This window comes from Sinocyclocheilus rhinocerous, unplaced genomic scaffold (genome assembly GCF_001515625.1).
Source record: "Sinocyclocheilus rhinocerous isolate Xijiao unplaced genomic scaffold, SAMN03320098_v1.1 scaffold671, whole genome shotgun sequence".
Taxonomy (NCBI): Eukaryota; Metazoa; Chordata; class Actinopteri; order Cypriniformes; family Cyprinidae; genus Sinocyclocheilus; species Sinocyclocheilus rhinocerous.
The window spans coordinates 574,344-584,766 of record NW_015625021.1 but is presented as its reverse complement, the minus strand read 5'-3'; the positions used below and the strand labels follow the sequence as shown (position 1 = coordinate 584,766).

General features: G+C 35.1%; 2 protein-coding genes across 3 annotated transcripts in view; one reads left to right on the top strand and one right to left on the bottom strand.

Moving 5' to 3' along the window:
* The window catches only part of LOC107747315 (BRISC and BRCA1-A complex member 1-like), a 7,840-nt gene extending 2,536 nt beyond the window's left edge, over positions 1 to 5,304 (bottom strand). The window contains exons 1-7 of the mRNA XM_016561783.1: positions 5,185 to 5,304; positions 3,660 to 4,052; positions 3,511 to 3,569; positions 1,655 to 1,775; positions 434 to 512; positions 291 to 315; positions 72 to 201 (exon numbers count right to left, since the gene is read on the bottom strand). Coding sequence (XP_016417269.1) covers positions 72 to 201; positions 291 to 315; positions 434 to 512; positions 1,655 to 1,775; positions 3,511 to 3,569; positions 3,660 to 4,046 — 801 coding nt within the window. The 5' untranslated portion in view covers positions 4,047 to 4,052; positions 5,185 to 5,304. The remainder of the gene's footprint in view (positions 1 to 71; positions 202 to 290; positions 316 to 433; positions 513 to 1,654; positions 1,776 to 3,510; positions 3,570 to 3,659; positions 4,053 to 5,184) is intronic.
* Positions 5,305 to 6,336: 1,032 nt separating this feature from the next.
* The window catches only part of LOC107747291 (colorectal mutant cancer protein-like), a 13,397-nt gene continuing 9,310 nt past the window's right edge, over positions 6,337 to 10,423 (top strand). For both annotated transcript variants that reach the window (XM_016561772.1, XM_016561763.1), the window contains exons 1-5: positions 6,337 to 6,545; positions 8,268 to 8,386; positions 8,465 to 8,574; positions 9,624 to 9,787; positions 9,880 to 10,089. In XM_016561772.1, the coding sequence (XP_016417258.1) occupies positions 6,537 to 6,545; positions 8,268 to 8,386; positions 8,465 to 8,574; positions 9,624 to 9,787; positions 9,880 to 10,089 (612 nt within the window). In that variant the 5' untranslated portion in view covers positions 6,337 to 6,536. The remainder of the gene's footprint in view (positions 6,546 to 8,267; positions 8,387 to 8,464; positions 8,575 to 9,623; positions 9,788 to 9,879; positions 10,090 to 10,423) is intronic.

Sequence of the window (10,423 nt, the reverse complement as noted above, 5' to 3'; positions counted from 1 at the left end):
AAAAAAAAAAAAAAAAAAGGAGTTGTTGTCATAGACCCATAATTGTGTAGTAACGTGTTAAACAAGCTCACTTTGGCAGCATCAGAGGGGTTGAACTGAAGCATGCCAGCATGCCGGCTGAAGATGAGAAGAGTCCGGACTACGAAAGGAGGCGGGATGGTCTGAATGTTCTCCATTTGAGGAAGTTCAATTTTCTGCAAACTACAAGAGAAGGAAATCATACAACTGAATGGAGGAATTTTCATTTATAGCAGTCCAATTATCAAACACAGAGGACAAAAACTGCTCACATGACATTGAGGAGATCTTCCAGATCTACAGGTAAGAGTTAAGGAAAGGATCAGTGTGATGATGATCCCTTATCAATGTTTATCTGATTCCAACTTGATTCCATAAGCACATAAAAAGAGCCTAACTCTGTAGATAAGGATACTGAAGGACTCGCAGACGTTGGTCTCCAGGTCGTACAGACAGCTGCAGAGCTCTCGCGGGTCAGACGTGAATCCTGATAACTGTGTGAAAGAGATTCAAAGTAAACATGAATGTCACGCAGTGTAACATGCTATACTTCAATCAAAACCCCTGAGTCCTAGATATGCTATTATGTAGGTAATAAATGACAGAAAAGGGTGTCCTCAATAAAGAAAATGAAAATTAATTTAAAAATGTGCCAGGTTCTGAAAAATGTACTCTTCATATGCATGTTGGTTTTGAAATACATTTATACATTTTCAACAGAAGGTTAAATTGAAATAAAATATAAATATTAAATGAAAAAAAAATTTGTTATAAAAACTAATGAATATCAGAAATGTTGCCTAGATAACTAACTGAAATAAAGTTTAAGTACTAAAGTGACTAAATCTAAAACTGAAATAAAAATAAAACACAAGCGCATGACAAAATTACTAAAACTTTAACAAAATTCAAATGAAAAGTGCAAATATAACAATTAAAGCTAATTTAAAATATTAGTAAATATTTTAATAGTATATAATTATTAAGTACATGCAAGCGTCTTAATTATTTAAGTTTTAAAATTATTTTTTTTCTAGGTAAACATGATAATTATTGTTGTTTTTGTTGCACAACATGACATTTTACAAGCTGATCTAACCCTGCCTCATAAAAATGATCTGATGTTTTAAGGGACTTTTTGACCTTAACACACAGTCGTGAGTGTCCTCATGTTTTGCAAATATTATTGTTGTTATTGTTATTGTTATTGTTCATTAAACTGAACCCAAAACTATTAAAGTTTGTTTTCAGTAATTGAAATAATGCTGAAATACATGAAAATTATATATAAATAAAACATGAAAATCAAAAACATTGCCTTGGCATCTAACTGAAATAAGTTGAAGTGCTGATTAAAATGATTAAAAATTAATTAAATTAATCTATATACGAATACAAAAAAAAACTGAAAATGAGAAAAGCACATAACAAAATTAATAAACAAACGAAAGTTATAAATCTACATATAAAAGCAAATGTAAAAAAATACTTTAATAAAGAAAGAATAATTCGGAATATTTGAATATTTCTGACCCTTGACCCATTTGTCAGCTACTCAGAGGCTGAGTAATTAAATGATAGTGAGTTTTCATTTCAAAATGACAGTGTAGTTGGACCTGCGGTTTTGTCCACTCACCCACATGGAGTCATCATTCACCACCACCAGAGCAAACTCATGCCTTTTGTCAATCTTGTGCTTGGTTCTCACAAACATCTCGATCATTTTCTGTGAAATATTCAAGGCGTTCGTCTTGGATCTGAAAATGCAAATCATTTGCAAAAAATTTATTTAAAATGCCTTTTTCTTTCTTTTCTAAAAGAATATGACTAACCAAAGAAAACAATTTACTGCCACAACAGTATAATAGTAAAATAACCCAGGTTGTAACTAGGGGTGTGTGAGATATTGACAAAAAATAATATCTCGATATTTTCTGGGATTTTATCGATAAAGATAATTAGACGATGTTTCGCTGAGTGTGTTATTGTGCTGGTACTTTAAGGACTGCCGTGGACAGCTGACTTATAAAGTTTTTGATATTCTTCATGTTCTGTGCAGTGGTCAGTCAAGGCACAGATCTGGCCAAGGTTACAGAAAAATTTCTGCTGCACTTAAGGTTCCTAAGAGCACGGTGGCCTCCATAATCCTTAAATGGAAGACGTTTGGGATGACCAGAACCCTTCCTAGAGCTGGCCGTCCGGCCAAACTGAGCTATCGGGGGAGAAGAGCCTTGGTGAGAGAGGTAAAGAAGAACCCAAAGATCACTGTGGCTGAGCTCCAGAGATGCAGTCGGGAGATGGGAGAAAGTTGTAGAAAGTCAACCATCACTGCAGCCCTCCACCAGTCGGGGCTTTATGGCAGAGTGGCCCGACGGAAGCCTCTCCTCAGTTCAAGACACATGAAAGCCCGCATGGAGTTTGCTAAAAAAACACCTGAAGGACTCCAAGATGGTGAGAAATAAGATTCTCTGGTCTGATGAGACCAAGATAGAACTTTTTGGCCTTAATTCTAAGCGGTATGTGTGGAGAAAACCAGGCACCTGTCCAATACAGTCCCAACAGTGAAGCATGGTGGTGGCAGCATCATGCTGTGGGGGTGTTTTTCAGCTGCAGGGACAGGACGACTGGTTGCAATCGAGGGAAAGATGAATGCGGCCAAGTACAGGGATATCCTGGGCGAAAACCTTCTCCAGAGTGCTCAGGACCTCAGACTGGAACTAAGGTTTACCTTCCAACAAGACAATGACCCTAAGCACACAGCTAAAATAATGAAGGAGTGGCTTCACAACAACTCTGTGACTGTTCTTGAATGGCCCAGCCAGATCCCTGACTTAAACCCAATTGAGCATCTCTGGAGAGACCTAAAAATGGCTGTCCACCAACGTTTACCGTCCAACCTGACAGAACTGGAGAGGATTTGCAAGGAGGAATGGCAGAGGATCCCCAAATCCAGTGGATATAACCTTGTTGCATCTTTCCCAAAAAGACTCATGGCTGTATTAGATCAAATGGGTGCTTCTACTAAATACTGAGCATTTTTCAGTTTTTCTTTTTTAATAAATCTGCAAAGATGTCAACAATTCTGTGTTTTTCTGTCAATATGGGGTGCTGTGTGTACATTAATGAGGAAAAAAAATTAACTTAAATGATTTTAGCAAATGGCTGCAATATAACAAAGAGTGAAAAATTTAAGGGGGTCTGAATACTTTCCGTACCCACTGTATATTTCATATTTTCTATACACAGTGAATAATTGTATATGGAAATAATAATAATACTAAGTAACATTGGGTGTAACCATCAAGTAAAAGTATATATTTTTTAAGTTTTAAAATTGTATTATTTTCTGTGAACGTTTTCTGTGAAACGTTTAAGGTATTCATCTTGGATCTGAAAATGCAAACCATTTACGAAACATTGATATGAAAGAAATTTGTCTTTCCTAATTGAATACGATAAACCAACCGTTTAATTTAAAACCTGTAAAATCACCCATTAAATGACTCCAGTTTCTGTAGAGACATCTCCTCAGAAAGGTCCAAACAGATGATCTGTTTAAAAAAAAAAAAAAAAGTCAATTTCACTGACAGAAGTGTTTTCAGATGCAGATATCCTGAAGTTCTGTTTATTTACAGCTGTACCACTTTCTCGGGGCAGTTGACTCGTGGCGCCCGCAGGTGTAACTCGGCTGATGGGGGGATCTGGGTGCTGATGGCCGCCTGAGGGGGTTTGGGTCTTTCCTTCACTGTGGAAGCCATGGCAGGCAGGCTGGCGGTGGAGTTTCCCGTGGCAGTAACAGGTGCAGCTGCAGCGGAGGCAGAAGTCGGAGGGCTGTCGGAGCTGGCCGCCTCTCCCTCTCCCTCCACACGGCTGCCCACGGCCGGCTGCGGCGGGGACGCCAGGCTGTTGTTCAGGCTGCCGGTGCTGCTGCGCCGGTCCTCCGCACCCTCCGGATTGGAGCGGGTCCTGGGTCTCAGCTCCACCATCTGCTCCTCTCCATCTGCCTGACCGGGCTCAGGGGTCTCCATTACAACCTGTCAGCATCCAAATCACACCAATAATGAAGAATAACAATAGAAACCAAACACATACTAAATACTGTACATGCTTTGTACTGAATATTTGAATGGCGACTGAATAAGGAGGAAATAAAAGCAAACATTCTTGAATTATTTCACTCGCAAGCAGCAGCAAAAATGACAATAAAGGTCTTATTTTAAAAATCTAAACCTAAATGTGATCCTGGAGCACAAAACCAGTCATATATTTGTAGCAAAAGCCAACAATACATTGTATGAGACAAAATGATCGATTTTTCTTTTGTGCCAAAAAATCTTTCGGATATTAGGTAAAGATCATGTTCCATGAAGATATTTTGTAAATATCCTACAGTAAATATATCAAAACTTAATTTTTGATTAGTAACATGCATCGCTAAAAACTTCATTTGGACAACTTTAAAGGCGATTTTCTCAATATTTAGATTTTTTTTGTATCCTCCGTTTCCAGATTTTCAAATAACTGAATAGTTTCAGCAAAATATTCTCCTATCCTAACAAACCATACATCAGTGGAAAGCTTATTTATTCAGTTTCAGATGATGTATAAATCTCAACTTTAAAAAACAGATCTTTTTGACTGTTTTTGTGGTCCAGGGTCACAAATGAGCTTTTAGAAATACGGTTTTAATAGTGCTGTCAAACGATTAATCGCATCTAAAATAAAAGTTTTTGTTTACATAATATATGCATGTATACTGTGTATATTTATTATGTATATGTAAATACAAACACATGCATGTATATATTTAAGAAAAATATGTTATGTTTATCTATTAAATATATATATATATATAAAACATAAAATATAAGTAAATAAATATTTTCAAAATATACTGTATGTGTGTGTATTTTTATATATATACATAATAAACATACACAGTACACATATAATATGTAAACAAAAACTTTTATTTTGGATGCGATTAATCGTTTGACAGCACTAGTTTTTAAGTATTCGTTGAAGCAAAGGCAGTGCATTAACAGTCGAGATTTCAGATAATCTGATAACATTATTATCAGATGTTTCAGATAACTGTCGAGAACGTAAGAGACTTGTACAGGCAGCGCAGGTAGAATAGCGAAATAACGTATAACAATAACTTACCAAACATGCAACAGATGAAAATGGTGAGGGGAAATGATGCACAATTGATTTCAAAATATTATTCTCCAGCACTTCCTCGTTCGCTTCTGTGTCGTCTTTTCAGAGTCAAATACTGAAGAGTGTTTCTGATCAAGAGCGCCTCTAGCGGACTGGAGAGTTACTGCGGCTTCAGCGCTGCAAACGACCTTTGAGGGTCAACAACAAAACAAAAACTAAATTCAATAGAAAACAAGTCATAATAATATATAAATATACTCCTCAAGTGTCCATCGAATCTGGTTTCATCAACTGAATGTCTGAATTACAAATCATACTATAAAAAAATTATTGCAATTTTAGATATAAAAGACCTTAAAGAGAAATTAAAACCTTTTTAATTGGTTAATGATACGTTCCCTTACTATATATGGTGAAAAATGTTATAGATATAACCATAGATTTCATGCTTTACAATAAAATACTGTTAAACAGTAACGTGGAAGTGAAACTGTACAAATCATTTGTCATAAAAATTTAAAAACCATATCCCACAATTCTTTGTGACACTTCACATTTGATAGTATTTTGTAGTATTTATATATATATATATATCATTGTTAGTTGTTTCCACAATGTACCTGCAGCATATATGTATCTTTCTCTTTATCACCTGTGCTATTAAGTTGGATATATTTTTAATATATATATATATATATTTGTAAATTGCAGTTTGAAATGTGAAATTAACAGGGTGTTTTGTAAATATGCACATTTTTGCTGTACTTATGGAATTATTCTGCCAAACACAGCTGCCATTTATTTTGTAAAAATGTTTAATTTAACATTTAAATTAACTTTTTTAATAAATAAACACAATTTAAATAATAATCCCTGAACTGTGCGGGTTGTATCTAGAATAACTGTTTCATTTCTATACTGTACACAGCTTCTCCAAAGCAGTCATTTTGATACAGCATATTTCAGTCTTTTTAAAGAATATTTTCTAAAGCCATGTCCCCAAAACAGAAGCACTGCAGTAATGATCATTAAAATGAGAGGATTTATAAATAATTGATTTATAAACAGCAAGATTTATCAAACAATCTCTTACAAAGATAGAGAGTCAAACATAATCCAAGCAGGAAAAGACTGAGGAGACAGTGGGTGGAGACGATAATCAAGAGATGTGTTTAGCAGTGAAGTGGAGAAGAGCAGTGCTTGATCTGGATGAGCTGGAGCTCCCAGCGCTGCCTTCACATGCCCAGGCAACAGAGGAGGAGACACACAAACTCTCTGACAGCACTCTGGATCACACTGGAACGCTCTTTCAGTCATCTGCTGAGGAGGACTGAACCTGAACCGAGCTCAGGCCAATGATGGAGGTGAGTTTCTGGAACAGTGATGCAATTTATGCTGAATCGGAAGCAGAAAAATAGCATTAAGCTTTGTTTTAAACACAAACTTTGTAGTGCAAGCCAGTTCAATGAATTGCTTTTTAAGTAAAAAACATTCAGCATATTTTCAGCAGAAATCATGGGGAGTTCTAGTCACTTGTTTGTCATTTGTAACTGTGCTGAGACTTTATAATAGTTCACCATTTTCTAACCAACGTATAGTTAAATTATATTTCTAGCTGAATACTGAGGAGAACGGTATTGAGAGTTGCTTTTCTCACATTGAGCGACATCTTGCAGCAGCAGGAAGTGCAGTTACAGGATGTGCCTGCTTCCTCCTGCTCCTCCCCTCAGAACAAAAGAGTGATGTAGAAAACAACAACACCCATGTTGCTTTATCTGGCATCTTCATGAGTCGCTGTATAAGGAGAGAAAATTTGATTTGTTTTACATTGTACAACAGTAGATATAAGGACAAAATACTATTTAGATTCTTTTTTAGTTGTTATTGGAACATGTTCAATGTTAACTCCTCTTCATTTCTAATAAAATTCACTGTGACATTTAAATTAGTGAATTTAAGTTGGAGAAAGCACTAGCATTATTTGTTTGTACATGCCACTTGAGGGCTTTTCACACTGCGCTTAACCCCAGCTTATCTTCGTTCTAAACTACACTATATATGTGCATTTCACACTGATAATTTAGAAGGACCCCCTCATAATTATAACAGTGATTAAGCACATGCTTTACTCTTAGATGCTATTGGAACTTCCATTTAAATTTTTCTGTATTATGTTTTTTTTTCTTTTTTTTCTGGACTCTATTTTAGTTAAATAGTTAAATTAAATAGTAATCAAAAAGCATGTCTAATAAATTGTAATCATGAAATTATTACTATTGCTATTATTACTTTGAAGAGTACATTGTACTGTACAATAATATATATTATTATTGCACAGTACAATGTTTTTGACCTCATGATTCTCATTTGCTCTGACATGCACTGTGAGCTGTAAGGTCTTATATAGACAGGTGTGTGGCTTTCCTAATCAAGTCCAATCAGTATAATCAAACACAGCTGGACTCAAATGATACCTGTAGAATTTTTCTGTCAATATGGGGTGCTGTGTGTACATTAATGAGGAAAAAAAATTAACTTAAATGATTTTAGCAAATGGCTGCAATATAACAAAGAGTGAAAAATTTAAGGGGGTCTGAATACTTTCCGTACCCACTGTATATATAATATGTATGTGTTTTTCTTTTTTTTTCTTTTTTTTTCCAAAATTTCTTCAAGTTAAACCGGACCTTTATTTTGAAGGGTTTTCGTAAAAACCATTGAGTTTCTGTTTGATGATAGTTTTTCTCAAACTAAGTAAAGTGACTCTCAGAGCAGCTCTAAAGATGAAGTTGATGTATTGATGTACTTTTGCGCTTTAATATTCACAGACACATAGCAATTTCATTAAGTGCACAGCGCAACTTTTGATTTATTTATCTAAGATTTACCAAACCCCATGATATTTCGCGTTGTATAGTAAATTCCACTTTTATGACTGGATTCCACAACTCCATCTGCATTTTGCCCATTGCAGAAATCCTAAAATTATTTAGTGGCCTCTCCAGCTATGGGTTGTGCATCTGAGGGGAAAGTGCCAAATAGTGACGGGAAAAAAAATGTGAAATGAAGAAGAGTTTTATTCTCAGAGATCGGACAGTCTGGTGTCGGCGGACTCTGAACTGGCGCAGTGTGAGACAGAGGTCAACACTTTACTGAAGATCATTTCTGACCTCAACAGGAAGATGGACTCCCTACAAATACCACGGTAATCCCGGCTTCAAACAATTGCAAACTATATATATATATTGCTTTACACTAAGTGAAAAGGTGTGTGTTCTGACAGAGAAAGTCCAGTCGGGGTCAGTGGGTGCGTCCCGCAGCAGGGCTCGATGGTGGACGCTGGCACAGCATCAGTGGAGTCCAAGACCAAAGACGTCTGCAGGGACTCAGAAGGCATGTTGTGTTTATATACAATGCCTCATCGTCAATCACAGTAAATGCTGTGTCAGAACGGACAGCCTGCTATTTACTGCGCTATTGGTCCTGCCAGACTTTTGTTTCCAATTGCAAAACTACTTATTAAACGTTAAAATTATTTTCTCTGGGCACATTATAACATTTCCGACACATGCTAGTAATTTTTTTCTAAATTAAGGCTCCTGAGAAATGTTGAGAATTTTTTAGTTGGGAGGAAAAATAACACTAAAAACCAAAAACTTAGGTAATCCACGAGTTTTCATAATGGTGTTCACATCTGCTCATAATGGTGTGCAAACAACTGAAAAGTTATTTTTATGATGATGATGATGGTAATAATAAAATATTGCTAATCATTTTTTTTAACATAATAATTAATATTCAACTTAATTAGTGTCAAGTTAATCTTCTTTTGATGTTTTTTAAAAATATGAATATGGATGAAGTCAGGAGGAAAAAATAATACTAAAAAACAAAACCATAGTGAGTAATTTATGAGTTGCTTTCATAATGGAGTGCAAACATTTAAAAAGAAAGAATAAATATGGATGTCGGAAGGAAAAATAACACTAAAAATTAAAAACATTGTTTTTCTCTTTATAATGGAGTGCATGCAAACATCTAAAAAGTTCTTTAGGAATAACTTATTTATTATTATTAAGTAACTTTAAATAAAATGTTAAAATGTATTTGTATTTAATAATAATATTCATCATTTAAAAAAACATTCTACAGAATAAACTAAAGAATGATAATTATTTTATTTTATTAATAAAGTAATAAATCAAAAATCAGGAATTTGGCTCATAACTAAAAATAATTATAATTATTATAATAAAAATATTAATGTTTATTAATAAAAATGACTAATAAAATTAATAATAATAAAGTTAGTATTTTGTCACATTTTCCCTAACTACTTCAATATTTTGTATTGAATAATTGTATCTGAATAATTTGAATATACTACCAATAACAATTTGGAAATTTACCAAAAAAAAAAAAAAATCACTGTTTTTGCGCAGGGGGCAGCAGTGAGCTGTGGAACGAGCTGCAGAAGGTTCTCTCTGCTCTTGAGGCGTCTAGTGGTCAGGGGAGGAAAATGCTCAGGCTGCATACTCAGAATGCTGAGAGAATCCAGGCAAAGCATCTCTCTGCAGCCCGGGAGAGCTGGGTTCAGGCCACACAGGTGCTCATGTAGCCCCCTCTGTAGGGTACTGCGTGTGCTGTACTCAATCTGAACTTCCTCCAGGCAGCTCTGACCTGTGTGATCTGCCCCAGGTGCTGGAGGAGATGGAGAGGGATTTGGGGATCTCGTACCCCTCTGCTTTGCCCCCTGATGAGAGACGTCAGTATCAGCGGGATGTTCTCTCACTCTACAAACACAACCAAGACCTCAACAACTCCTTGAAGAGCCGCCAGGAAGAGTTTATGGGTGCTGAAAGAACTCTGATGGATCTTGAGGACGAGAAAAAGTGGCTACAGGAAAAGGTTGATGGGGACATTCTTAATCAATCATTAATACAGAAAATGTTTATGTTTTCCTTCATAAAACTCAATTACTACTACAGATCTACTGGACATAAATTAATGGTGCCATAAACAGAAAAATATATGGAAATATGTTATAATAAAATTATTTTAAAATCTGATTTAATTATTATTATTAATAATAACAATAATACTTTTACTGTTTTAATAAAATAGCGATCATGATTTTTAGGAATGTGAATAATAATAATAATAAATTTTATTTTTAATAATAAAAGTTAAAATAAAAAATTCATTGGTGGTGGTTTTCCTCATTTTTTTTTTTTTTTTATGG